The following is a 21467-nucleotide window of genomic DNA, read 5'->3' as shown; positions in this document are numbered from 1 at the left end:
GCTTCTGGAATTCCATAAGGTAACATATTTGGGTCTGTTAAATGTTAAATTTTATTTATAAATTTATAAATAAAAGAAAAAGTTTAAGATTGCTTGTTTTAGAGTTTTAACCTAAAAGCAATATTAATAAGAGTTAAAATTCTAACAGGTGTAATTCTATATGCAAAAAGTACAAAAGGTTTCAGCTATGTTTCAATTAAAGTACTGTAAAAAGCTTATTAAAAAGTGATTTGTCGGGCTGGGGATGTGGCTCAAGCGGTAGTGCGCTGGCCTGGCATGCGTGCGGCCCGGGTTCGATCCTCAGCACCACATACAAACAAAGATGTTGTGTCCGCTGATAACTAAAAAATAAATATTAAAAAGTTCTCTCTCTGTCTCTCTCTCTTTAAAAAAAAAGGGATTTGTCTAAATTTAGAAATTTTATAAGGATTGTTTCAGAATGTAAATTTAGGAAAGAGTCAGCACTGGAAAAAGAGAGATATAAAAAAAGTTATAGGTATGGAAATATATTTTAGTATGAAAAGTTAGAAGGAAAAAGAAATGTTTCTGGGTGAGAAAGTATTTCATGTGGTAAACAAGTTGTAGAATGTCTAAGTAAGTTGCACAAGGCTTGTGGAAGTAACTCTCAAAAAGTCCATATGTGTGATTAAGTTGACTATAATCAGCACAAAGTTATTTAAGTGTTTTTCCCTAAGGTTAACCTTTAATAGGTGAATTCTATATGTTTAGAAACAACAAGGACCCCTTAAAACATTGATCTGCTATTATTTATCAAGACAACTTCTTGTGTCTATTAGGTTTTATTACTTTAAAAGTAAGTCTCAAAGGATTTAGAGTTTGTATCTGTTTCAAAGTCTTTTAAATGATTACTTTGTAACTGGTCAAATAAACAATTGTTTTGTATACATCTGAGAACTGTTTGAGTCTTGTCTGTTTTTTTAATACATGCTCATCTTTTTTAATATCTATATATCTATATAAATCTATATCTATATCTATATATCTATATATCTATATATCTATATCTATCTATATATATATCTATATATCTATATCTATATCTATATATATATATATAATTTTTTTAATGTGATGCTGGGGTTCAAACCCAATATCTTACATGTGCTAGGCAAGTGCTCTACCACTGAGCCACAACCCTAGTCCTTATCTAAGTTTTAATGTAAAAGCTAAACTTAATTAATAAGGACATCTGTGTAATTGTGATCCTAACCATTACTGGTTTCTCCATATATTAGATGCATTCATGTTCTTCAAGTATACAAGCATTTTAAAATGTAAAGCTAAGGAGAGCATTTTATCAAATTGGTGTTCTCCAAAATAAAATTGTCTATAGCAATAATCTCAGACTTACATAGAAATAACCAATTTGGTTGGTATTTATGTCATTCAATGTTTTGTAGCTGGATAAAGGTAACCTGTTATCAATAAATTATAAGTTATATACGTAGTAATTTTGTGTTACTTTTTACACTAGGACGGGAATTTAAATGTGTTTTTGGAAGGTAATAAGAGAGTCTGATTTGTTTAAGTTAAGAGCTCTCTTGGCTTTTTTGTTTTATTCATGTTTCAGATGTAATGTTGTATTATGTTAACTGATATTTAGATAGATTTGGGAAGTAATACATGAGAACTTTGTAAAAATGATATTTAAGAAAGAGGCAACTTATGGCTTCAGAAATAAAGCATTTTACATAAGATTTGTTAAGAACCCCGACTCACCTGAAATAAGACTCTGCCTCTGACCTTATTTTATGTTAGGGTGGCTCCCAAGTAGGCCAAAATTAAGCACATTTATAGTTAGGTTCAAAAGATAAATTTTTGTTGTAAAGATTATTGTGATCTCAATCAGACATAACTTTCCTCTGTTCATATATGAATGCACGAGCAGTGTAACTCCACATCATGTTCAACCACAAGAATAGAATCTAATTAGAATAAGTTATACTCCATATATATATATATTTTATATATATATATAGTCAAAATACAGTTTACTGGGTTGGGATTGTGGCTCAATGGTAAAGCCCTTGCCTAGCACGTGTGAGGCACTTGGTGTGATTCTTAGCACCACATAAAAACAAATAAATAAAATAAAAAGGCATCGTGTCTATCTACAACTAAAAAAATATAATACAGTTTACAGGCACTGGATTGTAGCTCAGCGGTACAGCACTTGCATAGCATGTGTGAGGAACTGGGCTCAATCCCCAGTACCACATAAAAATAAAAACAAAGGTATTGTGTTCATCTTCAACTAAAAATCTTTTTTAAAATACAGTTTATTTTCACGAATATCTAAAAAGAACAACATAAAAGTAAAAAATAAAACACATTTTCCACACACAAAAAAAACTACTGTGAGCTCAAAAATAAATAAGAGATATAATACAAAACTAAGTAAGGATTTGGATAAATTATAAAAGGTATTTAAAGTTGACAAGAGTTTTGTTTTTTAAAAAATTTTTTTGGTTATTAATGGATCTTTTATTTATTTACTTGTATATGGTACTGAGGATTTAACCCCGGGCTTCACACATGCCAGGCAAGTGCTCTACCACTGAGCCACAACTCCAGCCCAAGAATTTTAAAAGGAAGTAAAATTTACAATGGATCTTATATGTGATTGAGTTGATAAATTTATGGGTCTTTGTGGCAGCAAAATAGATATTAAAGATATAGTCTGACTGGGTGTGGTGGCACACACCTGTAATCCCAGTGGCCGGGAGACTGAGACAGGAGGATCACAATTCAAAGCCAGCCTCAGCAAAAGTTATAGCTTGGTTCCTCTTTTCTGTGTGTTTTTTGGGGAATAGCAGTTTGATCAGTGTCTGAAACTGGAGACAGCCCAGTGTTGTGGAAAAGACTCTAGATTTGGTCCCAGAGAATCTAGAATCAAGTGTATGCCCTTTGGGAAATCTAAGTTCATATCAAGGCATTCAAAATGGGGAAAGACTATTATTGCATTTTGGGAATTAAAAAAGGAGCTTCAGATGAAGATATTAAAAAGGCTTACCAAAAATAAGCCCTCAAATCTCATCTGGACAAGAACAAATCTCCTCAAGCAGAGCAAAAATTTAAAGAGGTCACAGAAGCTTATGAAATTTTGAGCAATCCTAAAAAGAGGGAAATATATGATCAGTTTGGGGAAGAAGGGTCAAAAGGAGGAGCAGGAGGTACCTTCCAGTACACCTTTTGAGGTGATACTCATGCCACATTTGCAGCATTTTTGAGAGGTTCCAACCCCTTTGAAATCTTCTTTGGAAGACAGATATGTGGTGGTAGATATTCTGAAAAAATGGAAATAGATGGAGATCTTTTTAGTGCCTTGGGATTCAGCATGAATGGATATTCAAGAAACAGGGGGGCTTGGGGATGTGGCTCAAGTGGTAGCGCGCTCGCCTGGCATGCGTGTGGCCCGGGTTCGATCCTCAGCACCACATACAAAGATGTTGTGTCTGCCGATAATAAAAAAATAAATATTAAAAAAAAAAGAAACAAGAATTCTGTGGGGCCATCCCATCTCAAACAATACCCTTCAGTTATTCATGAATTTAGAGTATCACTTGAAGAAATATACAATGGTTGTACCAAACAGTTCTTAGAAAAGGTTAAACCCTGTTGGAAGGAATTATAGATTTGAGGACAAAATTCTCACCATTGAAATTAAAAAAGGGTTGAAAGAAGGCACCAAAATTTACTTTTCCAAGGGAAGGAGATGAAACACCAAATAATATTCTGGCAGACACTGTTTTTATTATTAAAGACAAAAATCACCCCAAATTTAAAAGAGATAAATCAAATATAATTTATAATGCTAAAATTAGTTTATGGGAGACATTGTGTGGCTGTTCAATTAATGTGCCTACACTGAATGGAAGAAACATACCTATGACAATAAATGATATTGTAAAATCTGGCATGAGAAAAAGAATTATTGGATATGGTCTGCCATTTGCAAAAAGTCCTAATCAATGTGGTGACCTTCTAATGGAATTTGAGATGTCCTTCCTAGATACTATATCTTCATCATCCAAAAAAGTTCTTAGAAAACATCTTCCTGCCTCATAGAATGAAGAATTTTATTACCCATATTTTGATAAGGCACTGAAAATATAAAAGGACTGGCAGTTTACTGATGTAGATGTGAATTCTGTAAAAAAAAAATGTGTAAATTCTTCTGAGGGCTCATTAAATTGCATGAATAGAGATGGTTCAAATAAATAGGCAAAAGGGATTTTTACAGTTAGAGATGAAGGAAAAACTTCTCACTGTATTTTATTTCTCCCAAATCAGAAATTTTAGTATTTTGCTTATACATGAAAGTTGGTGTAATGGTTAATTTGAATTGTCAAGTGATTTGATTAGGAGATGCCAAAGATTAAGAGAATTACAGGTGTGTCAATGAGGGTGTGTCTAGGAATGTTTAACATGTGGGATATCCAACTGAAGTGGAGACACTCCCTATGTGTAGGCAGCACCGACCAATAGGATGATGGCTTGGATGGAATAAAAGTTGGAAGAACAAGGGTGCAGCAGCAGATGCAAGCTCAATTCTTCTTGAATGGGTTCTTGATGGCTGCAGTCATCTGAGGATATCAGACCCTTGCTTCAATTCTCCAGTAGCCTTTGGTCTTAGACTAGGGTAGCATCATTGATCCCTCTTGTTCTGGGGCTTTAGCTTCTTGGACTGTGCAGCTACTGGTCCTTCCAGCTCTCCAGCCTGCAGAAGGCCATCGTGGACTATCTAGCTTCTGGTCGAGTAAGACAACTTAATAAGTCTGCCTTTTATAATAATACTTTCTGTTGATTCTTTTCCTCTAGAGAACCCTGACTAATACAGTTGGTTTTGTGAAGTCAGCAGATATATTTTTAAATAAAGTACTAGACAATCCAATTACTTTATTTCTTATATCTTTAGATAATAAGTATTACTAGGTTCCTGTTTATAATGGAAATTTCAATTCTTTTTAAAAAATTTTATATTTTTTGTACATAGATACAACTTTTTAAAATGTTTTTTATTTATTTTTATGTGGTGCTGAGAATTGAACTCAGTGCCTCATACATGGGAGGCAAGTGCTATACCACTGAGCTATGGTCTCAGCCCTCAATTCTTAACTATACATTCAAAATGTATTTCTAGAAGAGAATAAAAGCCGAAGTTGTTTGGAAATGTGGTTATTAGATTTAAATCACCCTGAAATACTGTTTAAGGGCTAATACTAACCAGTAAAGAACATATTCATGAATATGTTTCACCATTTTGATTTTTGAAGTTTACGGTATCATTTTCTCTATTTATTTATTTATTTATTAGTTGTTGATAGAAGTTTATTTTTCTTTGTTTATATGTGGTGCTGAGAATTGAACCCAGTGCTTCACACATGCTCGGCAAGTGCTCTACCACTGAGCCACCACCCCAGCCCCCAGTTGTACTGTTCTTAAGAGCAGACCTTTCCTTCATAAAAATAAAATAAATGGCAATTTGTCTCCTGTGGAAATCCTAATTGCCTGAATTACTGATATTTTAGAAATAGACTGTTTTTAAATGCCATATGTAATTTTATCATGTTAACTATATATCTTTGGCTTAATAAATTATACGCTCATTTTGTTGTCCACTAGTTTAAAATAATTTGTTTAATAAGAAATGTGTTTTTAGAGGAAATGAAACACTGTTACGGAATTAATTTCCAATTACACAGTTTTCTATAACTTACTCATATATGCTATATATACTTTATATAATTTCCCTAAAAAGAATAAACTATTACTATGGTGTTAAACCAAAATATAGGAAACATAAACACAAACTGCTGCTTATGATCAATGTTGCTACTACTTGCTACACATATAAGCATTTTACTTTTTTATATGTATAGATTTCATTTTAAAAATATATTTGCATTTAAAATAAAAATATATATTTTAGTGTTATTATAGAAATGATGTTTCTTGGTTCATAGCTATTATACAAACTGAAATGTTTTTGCATGTAATTTTGTTTTGTATATTCCTTGTAAAACTTTATAACTGTTGCCTGTTAGTGTTTTGCAGCATTGCTTCTTTTTTTTTTTTTAGTATTTATTTTTTAATTTTAGGTGGACACAATATCTTCATTTTATCTTTATGTGGTGTTGAGGATTGAACCCAGTGCCTCCCGCATGCCAGGTAAGTGCGCTACCATTTAAGCCACATCCCCAGCCCGCTGCATTGCTTCTAATAGGATAATCTGAATTAATTTGAGACAATAGGCCATCACCTATAGGACAGATAATGCTGACTTCCCAGTACTAATACTGACCCCAATTAATTATAGACATTAAAGTTAAAACCTAGCTACTCCTACTTCAAGACTGGTAAAACTGACCTACCTGCTAGATGTTTAAAACCCAAAATTTATAGACCAAAATCAAGGAAGTAAAAGGGCCAAGGAAAAAGTAGCCAATATTTTGGCCCTTGCCCTCTAAGGTCAGCTAGGATGCAGGGAAAAATGGGTCCCCTATAAGGGCCCTGCAACTCTAGTGAGTCACCTGACCTCCTAATCCCCTCTCTAGGGGATCAAGAGGATCCTAGAGAACAGGAAGTCAACTAGTGCACATTCTTCAAAGTGGAGTGTCATCGAAGAGGGAAATGTGCCTGATGTTTTCAAGGAAAGCCACATGTGGTCAAAAAGACCCTGACCTGCCCTGACAGATGGCACATTTGGAAGAGGAAAAGCTAAAGGAGCCAAAAGGCTTCTCATAAGTCCTTAGGGGTGATCCCTGACAAATATCGGCTGACTCTAACAGTATATAGGATAAAAGGTTATTTTTTACCAACTCTCTCTTAGATACCTGGCAGGAGAGTATAACCCAAACACAGCTATACATGGACATTTGATAGATAATACAATGATTCTTTTATCGTTAATTTAGATAACATTTGTTTCAGTCCTCCTGAAAGTTAGTAAAACTGGGAGGTTCTAAAGGAAGGGTTTTTTAAACACAGAAGTGCCTGATAAATATCACAAAAGCTCTGCCAAAGTCACAAGTTTGTTCTGAGTCAATTTGAGACCTACACACTCTTTCTAACTTCCTGCATAGGTGGACTTGATCTGTGTCTCTGTTTTGTTGTTGTTGTTTCTAGTATGATTACTATGAGCTGCTGCTCAGACTTCTCTGGAATTCACAATTCATCACTTCCAGCTTGGATTTAATCAAGTCTTGGAAAGAAGACAAGCTTCAGCCGAGCTGGAAAGACCTTACTAAGTGCTTCTAATGACCAGAATGACTATCTGAACTGCTAAAAAGGGGAGAACTCATTATCATGAGTGATTTCCACCTCAAAAAGTTAATGTCTAGGATGGATGACAGTATCAAAGGATACAAGAACAAAAGTGAAAATAAGATAGAAAGGTATAACAAGAAAAAGGGACAACTTCTGAGAAATAGAAAGTTCAGTGGTCCATTTTCAGAATAAGAATTGAGCCTTAATTGGAATATAAGATCCAATCATAGCCATTTTGAGATCCAATTATAGCCATTTTTAACTATTCCCCTTCTCTTTGCCCTCCCCAATTTTAAAATTAGCCCCTCACATAGATTGTAACCCAAAGCTCCTCCTATCAAAGCAAGGGACAGTGCTGCCTTAGGGATGAAAGCATGTGGACTTCCTGCCGAAGTCTGCCTTGCTTGCCAGACTTTATTCAGTAGCACATCCTTCTGCAGAAGTAAAGTTTGGGGGCTGGGGCTGAAGCTCAATGGTAGAGCACTTACCTAGCATGTGTGAGGCACTGGGTTCAATCTGTAGCACCACCTAAAAATAAACAATTAAAATAAAGCTATGCTGTCCATCTACAAGTACAAAAAAAAAAAATTAAAGTTTGCCTTTACTTGTTGGAAGTAATGCTCCTTACAACCATGTGTTTGATTCCTTGTGGCACCCCAGTGTTCTAATACTTCTTTTGTGACTTGTCCAATCAAGTCCTTGGCCCATTTTTCCATTTACTTTTCTGTATTTCCCTATATATTTGTAGGAACTCTTTGTATATTCTAGATATGATTCTTTTGCTAGAAAAAAAAATCTGTTGAAAATACATTTTCCACACTATGGTTTACCTTTTTCGTTTTTATTATTTTTTTTTAAGATGAACACGACATCTTTATTTATTTATTTTTATGTGGTGCTGAGGATTGAACCCAGTGCCTCACATGTGTGAGGCAAGTGCTCTACCACTGAGCTATAACTCCAGAACCCATCTTTTTATTTTCTGTATTGTGTCTTTCAATGAACAAATTGTTAACTTTAATACAGTTCAATGTATCTTTTTGGTTAATAAATTTTCTGCCCTGTTTAAAAATCTTTGCCTACCCTAAGGTAATGAATATATTCTCTTATGCTGAAACTTTATTATTTTACCTTTTATAAACATCTGGAATAGATTTTGTGTATGGTCTGAGGTAGGGGTCAAGGTTTAGTGTTTGTGGAGGAAGAACAGAGGCTGTACTGGGAGCCTTAGAGTTCTACCTTATACTGTATTGAATTGTTTGAGGAAGAAAGGGGCCATAGGTCTTGTGTATATATTTAAATGTATTTGGGTTGGGAGAAGGCCTTGGTCTGTGCCAGAGAACTCCTCGTGGTCCCCTGACTACTGGGCATGGCTATATCCATTCTGAGTTCCTTCTCCCAATTATCCCCTACCAACCCCTGAGACCCCACCCCTACCCCACCTTAGTTGCTGGATCTATTCACATTCATAAAGATGGGAATTGATTTTCCACTTGTAGGATTTTTCTACCATACTCTCTGTCTTTATTCACATTCTGCATTGTTAATTAGTTCAGCCCCTCCCTCCAGACAAACATTTTTTTTTGCTTTTATCTGTATTGCTAGATGGAGATTTTGGATTATATCTCAAAAGTAGGTGCTTTGCTAGGGAGTGGTAGTGCACACCTATAATCCCAGCTGCTCTGGAGGCTGAGGCAGGAGGATTGTGAGTTCAAAGCCAGCCTCAGCAAAAGCGAGGCACTAAGCAACTCAGTGAGACTCTGTCTCTAAATAAAATACAAAATAGGGCTAGGGATGTGGCTCAGCGGTCGAGTGACCCTAAATTCAATCCCTGGTAGCCCCCTCAAAAAGCAGGTATAGTTTATTTCAGCTTGTTCCTTTAGAAAAGAAATCGTATAAATTTTTGTCTATGTACAGGGCTCATCCAAATAGTCTCCATGCTTTTGTGGATATAATTTTAGTGATGAAACAAGATTTCTCTGTGTCTGAGATGTCAGTTGGGGTCATCTTTTCTTTTGAGATTAGACAAAATTGCTGCTATTCCTTTACCTTATATAAAGGAAGAACTCTGGTGCCATTCTAGAGCCTTCTATGAAATCTGGGATGGGGAGGAGTTTAATTTTTTCATGAATTCTCTCTCTTATTATTATACAAGTCAGTGTTGAATTTTATTTGACTGAAGAATTACCCTCTATGAATAGTCTACACGATATAATTACACGTGAAAATGTTTCCAAGGAAGTTGAGAAAACACGAATTCAGTAAAAGCTGGAACTTGCTAAAATGTGTTATAATTTGATGATGTCAGCTGGGCATGGTGACCCATGCTGTAATCCAGTTACTCAGAAAGCTGAGGCAGTAGGATCATAAATTCAAGTCCAGCCTGGGCAACTTAGCAAGACCCTGTCTCAAAATAAGAAATGTGAAAATATAAAAGACTGGCAATGTAGCTCAGTGGGAGAGCTCCCCTGGATTCAATCCCTGGTACCATCAAAACCAAAAACAAAACCCCCAAACAACTGAGTGGCAAAAATATATGTAAATATATGTAAAGCTGGGATTACAGACTGTGGGTTTGATCCTCACCACCAAAAAAAAAAAAAAAAAAAAAGGCAAAACAAACAAACACAAAACAAAATAAGATTATGTGAAGCAGAAAAAAGCTTTGCAAGGCTTATGAAAATGTAATTTGGGGATGGGAAAGAGGATAAAATGAATTGGACATAGCTTTCCTGTGTTCATATATGAATATACAACCAGTGTAACTCCATATCATGTAGAACCACAAAAATGGGAAGTTATATTCCCTGTATGTATGATGTGTCAAAATACATTCTACTGTCATGTACAATTTAAAAGAATACATAAAGATTTAAAGAAGCAAATACAAAAAAGTATAATTTTAAAAAACTGTATGTTTATTAATTGTGTGAAGTACTTTGCAGAAAATATTTGAATCTATCATGTGTTATTAAATTATTAATGCATTATTAAACTAATGTGTCAATTTTAGTTTTCATTTGTTCTCATAAACTTAATTATTGCTGGGGCTGGGAGTTTTAGCTCAGTGACAGAGTGCTTACTTTTGTGTGTAAGGCCTTGTGTTTAATTTCCAACATCATACAATAAAACAAAACCCAGAAACATATTCTGCTTCCATTTCTGACAAAACTCTCAGAAAACTGATGATTGTTTGTTTCCTTTTAAGTCTTGGGTGCTAGGGACTTGAACCCAGGCACTTGCCCATACTTGAGCAAGTACTCTTTCACTAAGCCACAATACCACTGGGCATGGCTATATCCATTCTGAGTTCCTTCTCCCTATTATCCCCTACCAACTCCTGAGACCCCACCCCTACCCCTCCTTAGTTAAAATTTTTATTTGGGGAAAGTCTCACTAAGTTTCCCAGGCTTGTCTTGAACTTGTGATCCTCCTGCCTCAGCCTACCAAGTCACTGGGATTACAGATGTGTGACACCTTGCCTGGCCTAGAAAGACATTTTCAAAGATGACATACATAAAATCTTATTATAGATCAGAATTATCAGATGAATATTGTAATTGATTTTTTTTTTTTGGTACCAGGGATTGAACTCAGGGGTACTGGACCACTGAACCACACCCCCAGCCCTATTTTGTATTTTATTTAGAGACAGGGTCTCACTGAGTTGTGTAGTGCCTCGCTTTTGCTGAGGCTGGCTTTGAACTCACAATCCTGCTGCCTCGACCTCTGGAGCTGCTGGGATTACAGGCATGTGCCACCAGACCAAGCTTGCAATTGATTTTTAAGAAATGTAGATGAACACAGTACTTTTATTTATTTTTTATATAGTGCTGAGGATCGAATCCAGTGCCTCACATGTGCTAGGCAAGTGCTCTACCATTCACCCAAAACTCCAGCCCCTGCAATTGATTTTGATAATGTTGTGAACTCCACCTAAGCAAAATGTTACCTCCAGAAAAAGATTATCGTCCTTCTCATTTGTAGACCAAAAAAATTATTCAGTTTTTATTTGTTTAATATTATCAATTTAAAAATTGTGGAAATTTAGTGGAATGCAGTGGCCCATGCCTGTAATCCCAGTGATTTAGGAGGATTAAAAGTTCCAAGCCAGGCTCTATAATTTAGTGTGACCCTTTCTCAAAGTAAATAATTCAGCTGGGTGTGGTGGCACATGCTTGTAATTCTAGTGGTTTGGGAGTCTGAGGCAGGAGGATCGAGAGTTCAAAGCCAGCCTCAGCAAAAACAAGGCATTAAGCAACTCAGTGAGACCCTGTCTCTAAATAAAATACAAAATAGGGCTGGGGATGTGGCTCAGTGGTTGAGTGCCCCTAAGTTCTATCCCTGGTAATCCTCAAAATAAAAAATAACAAATACAACTGAGCAGAGCCAAATAGTTTCTGGTGCTATACTCTTAGACCTCAAAAACTGTGAACTAAATAAACCTCTTTTCTTTACAGGGTACTCAGACTATCAAGGCTTCAGACAACATTCAGGTTCTAAAAAGCATCAGTAAAAGTAAACTGATAGGTGTCAAATTAGGCATGGATAACGTAATTATAAAAGACTGAAAAAAAATGACCACTAAAAATCTGCAAGGGTTTTTAAGTTGTAAGGAGCTTAAGAATTACAGGATCTTTATTTTTCTATTCTATATTATGTTAAAGTACATGGAGACATCTACATAGAAAAGGTCTTAGCCTTACATCCAAAGATTGGTGAATAAGCCTATATTTAAATATTTTAAATTAAAATAAAATGTTTGAGTTATGTACATTACTAGTATTTGATTCCTCTAATAAATCAGCTAATGAACCAGATCATGTTGAATAAGAAAGCTTTTACTATTCATGTCAAGAAATGATGTATTAGTGGCATTATTACATAACAAAGTAATCATATATGTGCATGTTGAAAAAAAAGTCACAGCTGGGTGTGGTGCCACGGGTCTGTTAATCCCAGTGATTTTGGAGACTGAGGCTGGAGGATTGCAGGTTTGAGGCTAGCCTCACTACTTATTGAGACTGTCTCAAAATAAAAAGATAAAAAAGTGTTGTGGGTGTTGCTCAGTGGGTAAAGTGTCCCTGTGTTCAATCCCCAGTACTATAAAAAAAGATATGTGTGTATATATGCATACATGCATGATATAATACATACATATATTTTTGTTAAAAAATAAAAAATACAAAAGTAGTGGGGGTATGGCTTTGTGATAGAGCACTGTGGGTGGGTTTCATTGCCATTATCAAACACAAAAATGTGGAAATTTGCTTTCTTTCTTGATATATAAGTACCTATATAATAGCTTTAAATTTGCTTTATGGTCCACAAAGCCTAAATATTTACTGTTTGATTCTTCATGGAAAAAGTTTGTTGATCTCTCCTATCAATAATGTATAGTAGTAAAACTGAGAGAATACCCCATCATTTCTTCTGTTTCCAATTATTGGATAATGTTTTTCAATAGATACAGACATTCCTACTCTCAGAAGCTTTGTACTAGATTGAGGGGAGGAGTGAACAGGCAATAAATAAAAATGTATAAGTGAAAAGAGAATTGAAGGAATGGTATGTGAAAATAAAACAGTGTGATAGAGTGCTGGGGATCCAATTAGATTGGGTGGCCAGGGAAGGTGTTACCAAGAAGGTAATTGCAAATTAAGCCCAAGTGATAAGAATTAAATAGGTAAAGATTTTGAGACAGTTTATACCAGCATTGGATTTTTGCAGGGGAGGGGTTGGTGGGCACTGGTGATTGAACTCAGGGGCACTCAACCACTAAGCCACATCCCCATCCCTATTTTGTATTTTATTTAGAGACAGGGTCTCACTCAGTTGCTGAGCACCTCACCTCCATTGCTGAAGTTGGCTTTGAACTAGCTATTCTCCTGTCTCAGCTTCTCGAGGTAGATTACAGGTGTGGGCTATATTTGTAGTGGGGATTGAATCCAAGGGGACTTTACCACTGAGCTACAACCCCAGCCATTTTTAGTTTTTATTTTGAGGCAGGAATGGATTTGGTGCTTTTGGGGGAAAATTAAAAAGGTCAATGTTGCTAGACCAAGATAAGCGGTCTATAGGTAGAGGACTGGTAGAGCCCAGACTAGGTGTCATGTCTGCTTCCTGCATCTGTCATGAGGCCCTGCCCCAGGGTTCAAGAGTAACCATCTTCTTTGCAAAATATTTTTTCATGCTCTCATATCTGCTCTCTTTTGACTCAGCCTGTGTTGGAGGCTATGTATTTGAGGTAACTGACCAAGAGTTTGCTTTGCATTCTATCCTGTCCTGGTTACTTCCACTCTGTATATCTTATTTTTGGGGTCTGAGGTTGTATAAGAAGGCCAGCCCAACTCTGACATCTGGTGGTGGTGGATAATATTGGAAAGATCAAATCTTTGTTTCTTCTCCAGGCTCCAAGCTATAACATTTGGAGTGCCATTCTTTTTTTTTTTTTTTTTTTTTTATTCCTTTGGGTGCCTGGGATTGAACTCAGGTGCACTCCTCCACCACTGAGCCACATCCCCAGCACCATTTTAATTTTATTTAAGTATAGGGTCTCTCTGAATTACTTGGCGCCTCGCTGTTGCTGAGCTGACTCTGAATGAGATCCTCCTGCCTCAACCTCCTGAGCCACTGGAATTTCAGGTGTGTGCCATGGCACCTGGCTGGAGTGTCATTCTCTCGTAGTACTTGTTCCAGTACTTAGAAAGTAATAGTAAAGTTGGAAAGCTGGATTCAGCATTTATCTTGCTACTTCATTCAGTTCTTTTTTGGTGACATCTTGGAAAAACTTGACTAACGGGCTGGATTGTAGCTCAGTGGTGGAGTGCTAGGCTCTGGGTTCAATCTCCAGTACCACACCATACATGGAGAAGGAGAAGAAGAAGGGGAAGAAGAGAAAGAAGAGGAAGAAGAAGAAAACTGGTCTAAAGTAAGTTTCAGGGATCATCTGTGGATTCCAATTATCAAAGCCATTTTATCCTCCCTGCGCTTACGTTCATGCAAAAGGTATATATCTCTTTCCTTCCTCCCTCCCTCCCTCCCTTCCTTCCCTCCCTCCCTCCCTCCCTCCTTCCTTCCCTCCCTCCCTCCTTCCTTCCCTCCCTCCCTCCCTCCCTCCTTCCTTCCTTCCTTCCCTCCCTCCCTCCCTCCTTCCTTCCTTCTGACAGGTTCTCTTTTGACATGTTGCCCAGGCTGACATGGAACTCTTGGGCCTAGGCAATATTCCTGCTTCATCCTCTCGAATAGTTGAGACTACAGGTATATGCCACCAGAGCCTGACTTTTTGTTCTAAACATGGTTGTGTGTGTGTGTGTGTGTGTGTGTGTGTGTGTTTAATATTTATTTCTTTTGTTGTAGTTGGACACAATACCTTTATTTCACTTATTTATTTCTATGTGATGCTGAGGATTGAACCCAGGGTCTCGAAGGTGCAAGGCGAGCGCAGAGCCTGACTTTTGATGCTCTGGTTTTCTGTTGTTGTTTGCACTGAATGGTTCCTTGATGAGTGTAACTGGTCCTGATCAAATGCCTGGAGAACAGAGGACCTTATTGCTTTCTTCCTCTGAACTTTCCCTTTTAACTGTTAAACTGCCATGCCTTAGAGCCTGTATCATAATCTTCAGTGACTCTTGCTCTCCTAAGCCCATCTTTACCATCTGTGTATACTCCCTGCTAGTCTTCTCAACATAAGTAATAATAAACAGGCTTTGGGGCTAGGGTTGTGGCTCAGTGACAGAGTGCTTGCTTTGAATATGAGAGGCACTGGGTTCGATCCTCAGCTCCGCATAAAAATAAATAGACAAAATAAAGATATTGTGCCCATGTCAATTAAAAAGATATATTTAAAAAACAAGCTTTGGATTTTTACCATGTAGCAGATAATTCTGGGGGTGGGTATTTGGGATTGAATCCAGGAGCACTTTACCACTAAACTATATCCCCAGCCCTTGTTATTTTTTATTTTGAGACAGGGTTTTACTAAGTTGCTTAGAGTCTTGCTAAATTGTTGAGGCTGTTCTTGAACTTGTGATCATCCTGCCTCAGCCTCTCAAGTTCCTGGGATTATAGGCCTGTGCCATAGTGTCCAGCTGTATCAGGTAATCTAAGTGCATATCTTCATTTAAACCTTAAGACCATCTTATGAAGTAGATATTATTTTTTCTCTCTTTTAAAAATTTATATATGAATAAAGTTATTATTATTATTGTTGTTATTATTATTATTATTATTATTAGGTACTGGACCTTGAACCTAGGGGAATTCTACCACTGAGCTACCTCCCCAGCCAGTTTTAGTTTTTGAGACAGGGTTTCACTAAGTTGTTGAGGCTGGCTGGTAACTTGCAATCCTCCTACCCCAGTCTCCTGAGTCTCTGGTATTACAGGTGTGCGACACCACTTCTGGCCTTGTGGCCAATACATACTGTTATTACTTACTCCCTGAAAAATTAAGATTATATAACTTGTCCTAGGTTATGAAAACTAGGACTCAAATCCAGGTGTGATAGGCAGATTCTAAGAACTTCTCTAATGATCCTATCTCCTGGTAGTATTCATGGACTTGTTTAATTTCCTTCCCTTGCATGTAACTTGCTTTTGAGAAAGAGGATACATTAAAAAGGAGGGTAAGTCACTTCTGTAACTAGGTTTCAAAAGATTGTGAATTCTATTTTCATAGCCGACTCTACTGCCTTTTCAGCTTGCATGCTTTGATGAAACAAGCTGCCATGTTGGAGAGTCCCACACATGACAAGGAACAGTCAATAGCCAATAAGGAATCAGAACAACAGCCCTAGAGGAATTGAGTCCTGCCAACAATCACATGAACAAGCTTGGAAATGGATCCTTTCCAGTCAATCTGGCACTTTGCAGCTTGTGAGAAGCTGTTCCCAGATTTCTGACCAACAGAAACTGTGTTTTTTTTTTTTTTTTTTTTTTTTGTAGAGGGCCAGAATGCCTTTCTTTCTCCTTCTTCTCCTTCTCCTTCTTCTTCTTGTGGTTCTAAGGATCGAACCCAGTGCCTCACACATGCTAGGCAAGCAGCGCCACTGAGCTACAGACTCAGCCCAGAAACTGTGAAATTTTTTTTTGTTTTTAATGTGTGTGTATATGTGTGTGGTACTGGGGATAGAACCCAGGAGTATTTTAACACTGATCTACATCCCTAGCCCTTTTAATTTTTTTTATTTGAGACAGGGTTTCACTAAGTTGCTCAGGCTGGTTTTGTACTTTTGATCCTCCTGCCCTCGGTCCTGAGTAGCTGGGATTACAAGTGTGTACCACTATGCCTGGCAAATTAATGTTTCAAGCTACTGAGTTTTGGGGTAATTTGTTATATGACAATATGTACTACTCCAGATGAATCTGGCTCCAAAGTTCATGCTTGTCACAATTTTATTAGGTTGTTTCCAGGTGAATGGTGACGTTCCATCCTTCATCGGATGTCCTCTGTGTCCTCTAGGAGAATCTCTGATTTCATTAGAGCTCTGTTTGCTGTCTCTAAACTCAGTCACAGAATCCAAAAGTTCAATTCCTTTTTAGCAACTTGCTCTTATGGTTTAGGACAGCTGGGCTAAATAGCTAGGCATTCCAACCTCCAGTAGCCCAGAGAATACCCAGAGATTTTGAGTTCAGACATCTCCCTTGACTAGGCTGGCTGAGTTGCCTCAAAATCTTCCTTGGGTTATTGCTGCAAATTTGGATTAAAATGGGAAAGATCAAGTTTTTTCTCTTCTATAACATTTGTAGTTTCTCATAACACTTATTCCAATGAGAGGAGTCATGTGGTAGCTAGTCCCCATCCCAGCACTAGAAGTTGAAACCAGGGGTGCTCTCCACCATTTAGCTACAACCCCAGCCCTTTTTTATTTTGAAACAGGGTCTTGCTAAGTTGCTCAGGCTGGCCTCGAACTTGCAATCCTCCTGCCTCAGCCTCCCAAGTCATTGGGATTACAGACATGGGCCAGCCTGGCTATGAAGTTTGCTATTTAAAAAAAAAAAAAAATTAGTTGTTTTTTTAGATGGACACAATATCTTTATTTTTTAAAATTTATTTTTATGTGTTGGTGAGGATCAAACCCAGGGCCTCACACATGCCAGGCAAGTGCTCTACCACTGAGCTACAACCCCAGCCCTAGGAGGTTTGCTATTGTGGGTAAAGATCCTGTTAGAGGGGCTGGGGTTGTTGCTCAGTGGTAGAGCACTTGCCTGGCATGTGTGAGGCCCTGGGTTTGATCCTCAGCACCACATATAAATAAATAAATAAAATAAAGGTCCATTTACAATTAATATATATAAAAGATCCTGTTAGATCCTCTCTGGGTCTGGCAGGTAGAATCCTCTGGGCCAAGAATTTGCCAATGGTGAAACCTAGCTGGGCTAATGAGACTAAGAAAGCACATAGTCTATGTGGTGCTCAATCTTGGCAGCACTATGTATCTTCCTGTTTTCTATTCTATTTTTTTTTTTAAGTTCTTCACATGTGCACATATCATCTTGCCAGCAGTAGCCAGTCAGCTTAAAATGTCCCTCTCTTAATGTAAACATTAATGGTCTGATTTCTGCATGTTAGGTGCTATTCCAGTTAATGGAGATACAATGAAGAACATGAAAATAAGTCAGAGATTTCTAGACACTATATTTTCTTTTCTTTCTTTCTTTTTTTTTTTTCTTTTTTCTTTTGTGGTGCTGGGGACTGAATCCAGGGCCTTGTGCATGTGAGGCAAGTACTCTACCAACTGACCTATACTCCCAACCCCCAGACACTATGTTCACTCAGTTGTGTGTGTGTGTGTGTGTGTGTTTTTCTTGTCCTAAATAACTAATTAAAATTTACTTTGGTCAGACATGATGATGCACACCTGTAAATCTCAACAATTCGGGAGGTGAGGTAGAAGTGTAACTTCGAGGCCACTCTCAACAACTTATAGAGACTCTCCCTCAAATAATAACAAGGACTGGGAATGTAGCTCAGTAGAAAAGAGTCCCTGGATTCAATCTCCAGTACCAACAAAACAAAATAAAAACATTCTTTGCCATGTGGTACGATCTTGCTAAAATATATGGCAAGTAACCAGTCAGCTGTTAAGGCTAACCTCTTTAAGGAAGTCTAATGGAAATTCTTCAATGAAAAGAATGTTTCTGAGTGGAAGCCCCACCCACGTGGGAGGAACCGAGTGCTTCAGTTCCCGCCTCACACAGGTGAGGGGAAGCCCCACCCCACTTGGCGTGAGGATTTGTTAGTGGGCTGAGGGGCATTCAGTCTCGCACGTAAGAGGAAGGGGACCCCGCCTCCTACGCGCCTCCGAGGGGCGGGGTTGGAGGACTGGGCGTGAATTGATTGGTTAGGGGGCGGGGCGCCAGGGGTGTGTTCCGCTCAGGCGCTCGCACAGATCCCGGGTGAAGTGACGGTGGGAGTCTGCCGCTCTTGTCTCCCAGCGATGGCGCCGCGGTGCCGCGCCCAATCCCCGATTTACCGGCCGGTACTTAGCGCTGTCCAGAGCTCACTCAGATGGTGAGAACTGGAGCGGGACCGGGGGAGCGGAGGGAAGCTGTCTGCTACGGGGACCATGAAGAGCTGCCGGACCCTTGGGACTGATAGCGGGCGCCGTCTCGGCACCTGCTGAGAGAAAAGAGGGAGCGGCCCGGCGGGGGCCCGGCGGAGGCTAGTCGGCGTAAGCTAGCCGGCACCTCGGCCATGTCACTGCTCTGTGTGCGCGGTGAGTGTGCGTATTGGAGTGGGGAGGCGGCAGGTTCCACACACTTCAGTTATCGTCCAGTTATCACCTCTCCCAAAGTTCCCTTCCGCGCCTTGGAGGACAGATATGTTAACCATTTATAAACATTTGAAGAATTTCCTCTCCCCAAGCTTCTGCAAGGGACTGTTACCTCTTCATTCTGGTAGCCATGTGACAGTATTGTTAGTTGGCTGGCCCAAGTCCTACAAACAGTGACTGGGTTTTTTCTCCAGTGAGAGCGGATGAGCTAGGAGACCGCGGATCGTTGGAGCCTGTCAATAGCGGGCAGTCTCCCATTGTTTCTTCCTTTTTTCTGCACTGTAAAACTAGTATATAGTAGCAGGTTCTTTTTTATCACTCTTTAAATGCGTTAGTGATACAGCTGCCCATTCCTTCTTCCAGTGTATTTCCTGATTTGCACCTTTATTGCTTGTTCCCTGCTCCTTCCCTGAACCCCAGTCTGTAGTCTAAGTCTAGACTAAAATTATTCTCATATTTCACTCTGAAGGGTGTTTTTTCTCCGTTGGAACAGAGCATCGTTTTTTTTTTTTTTTTTTTCTTCTTCCCGTGAAGCTTCCATCCCAGTAACTCACAGCGAAGGTCTTTTATTGCTTTTTCCCTGAGGACATTTGACCTAAGAAGATATGTTAAAGCTAGAGCTTTGGGGGTTTAAGATGAGAGACCATTAGAATACATTAAGCTTCATGTAGATAGAGACTGATTCCTATTGGTTTTTGTAGTACTCCCAGTGCCTGCTTTAATAGAAGCTCAATGTTGGTTTTGAATGAATGCAAGAACTGATTTTAGAGAGATTATCTGCTCAGAAAAAGCAGGGTTTGGATTACTGTTGAATTTATCTTGGGAAATTTAAGTTACAACCTGTCATAGCTGGGTTGAACAAGATGGGATAAAGTGTCTTGATTATGAGTGAGAAAGTACTTACACACTGAAGGCTTCACCAGAGCTTTTTCCTGGTACCTTTTACTGGACAGTTAAGAGTTTATGTTTTTTTTGGCTGTACAGATTAGAAGCATTGTCCTTGTTTGTGATCTCTCTGATAACAGTGTTTCCCCCAGATGCTGGCAAATGGAACTGCTTTGCCCTGCTCTCTTCCACGGTTTTGTTAAATCTGCATTAACCCAAAATGGGATTTTGTTATTTCCAGGGATTATGAGACACAGTTTTTCTTCTTTCATGGTTGATTTTTCATTAATGAGAATTTTGCTTTGGTTTTAGTAAGACATTTTCTCTCAGCAGCTGGGAGTCTATTTATTTCTTTAGAACCCTGCTGCTGTGTAGCAGGATTTGGGAAAGGTTGGGTTTTGCAATGTCTTTTTGGCAGTTTATTAATTCTATACTGCCACACCATAATAAAGACTTATGAAAGACTCTTTAAAAAACAAATTCTAAGGCAGGCAATGGTGCACACGAGTAATCCCAGAGCTAGGGAGGCTGGGGCAGGAGCATCACAAGCTTAAGGTCAGCCTCAGCAGTTTACCCAGGCCATAAGCAACTTAGTGAGACCCTGTCTTAAAACAAAAAATAAGGATTGGGATTGTAGCTTAGTGAGAAAGTGCCTCTGGGTTCAATTCAATAAAGTAAATAAAACAAATTCCATTTAACTGAATTTAAATAACTTTAGAGAAGGAGTTGCTGCTGTTTTCATTTGTTTTAAAATCAGCTAGCTTTAATAGAAGCTCAATGTTGGTACCTACTGTTTGGCTAACATCTTTGCTATTTATCTATTGTGGTGCTGGGGATTGAACATAGGGTCTCAGGCATGCCAAACATGTACTTTACCATTGAACTACATTCCAGATTCTTTTTTCCTTTTAATGTTACTTTAGTCAAACTTCTCTACTTTTGAGGAGAATAGAGACCCTGAGCAGGTCAGTATCCTTTTTTTTTCTTTTTTGGTATAGGGAAGGTCTTTATCTTTTGAATAGATATCTGGCATTTATTTGTTTATTTTGATGGTGCTGTGGATCAAACCCAGGATCTTATACTTGAAAGGCAAATGCTCTACCACTGAGCCCACTCTCTCAGCCTCAGAAAATTTTAATTACTGAAACAAGCCACTATCTTTTATGCAAATACTCATTAAATGGTAAAGTATTCACCTGGAAAAATGTACAGAAATGGATAAATATTTTAAAAATGATATTCCTTGCATTATATTTTGACTCTAGGAATATTATTCATATTCTGAAAATAGCTTATATAGTAGATAGTGTATAACAACTTACTTTCATTTAATGGTGGAGTGGAATTGAATTAGAAATTTTCTCCATGTAGTAAAACTCAAGTAGTTAACTTGATGTAGAAACTGGCAAACTGGGGCTGGGGTTGTGGCTCAGTGGTGGAGTGCTTGACTAGCATGTTTGAGGCACTGGGTTTGATTCTCAGCACCATATATAAATAAATAAAATAAAGGTCCGTC

General features: G+C 38.1%; 1 protein-coding gene and 1 pseudogene across 7 annotated transcripts in view; both read left to right on the top strand.

Moving 5' to 3' along the window:
- The first annotated feature begins 1144 nt into the window (after positions 1 to 1144).
- Positions 1145 to 10285, top strand: LOC124101436 (dnaJ homolog subfamily B member 4-like; annotated as a pseudogene).
- Positions 10286 to 18664: 8379 nt separating this feature from the next.
- LOC124101322 (protein unc-13 homolog B) overlaps positions 18665 to 21467 on the top strand; it is a 221093-nt gene continuing 218290 nt past the window's right edge. For 6 of the 7 annotated variants that reach the window (XM_046457223.2, XM_046457222.2, XM_058578120.1 and 3 more), the window contains exon 1: positions 18666 to 19009. In XM_046457223.2, the coding sequence (XP_046313179.1) occupies positions 18988 to 19009 (22 nt within the window). In that variant the 5' untranslated portion in view covers positions 18666 to 18987. Of the gene's footprint in view, positions 19010 to 21467 lie in introns of all 7 variants that reach the window. The other variant, XM_058578123.1, reaches the window with a different exon arrangement.

Source organism: Marmota monax, unplaced genomic scaffold, assembly GCF_021218885.2.
Source record: "Marmota monax isolate L192 unplaced genomic scaffold, Marmota_monax_Labrador192_F-V1.1 WCK01_AAM20220418_F8-fsc00069, whole genome shotgun sequence".
NCBI classification, from domain to species: domain Eukaryota; kingdom Metazoa; phylum Chordata; class Mammalia; order Rodentia; family Sciuridae; genus Marmota; species Marmota monax.
This window is presented reverse-complemented; position numbering and strand designations above follow the sequence as displayed.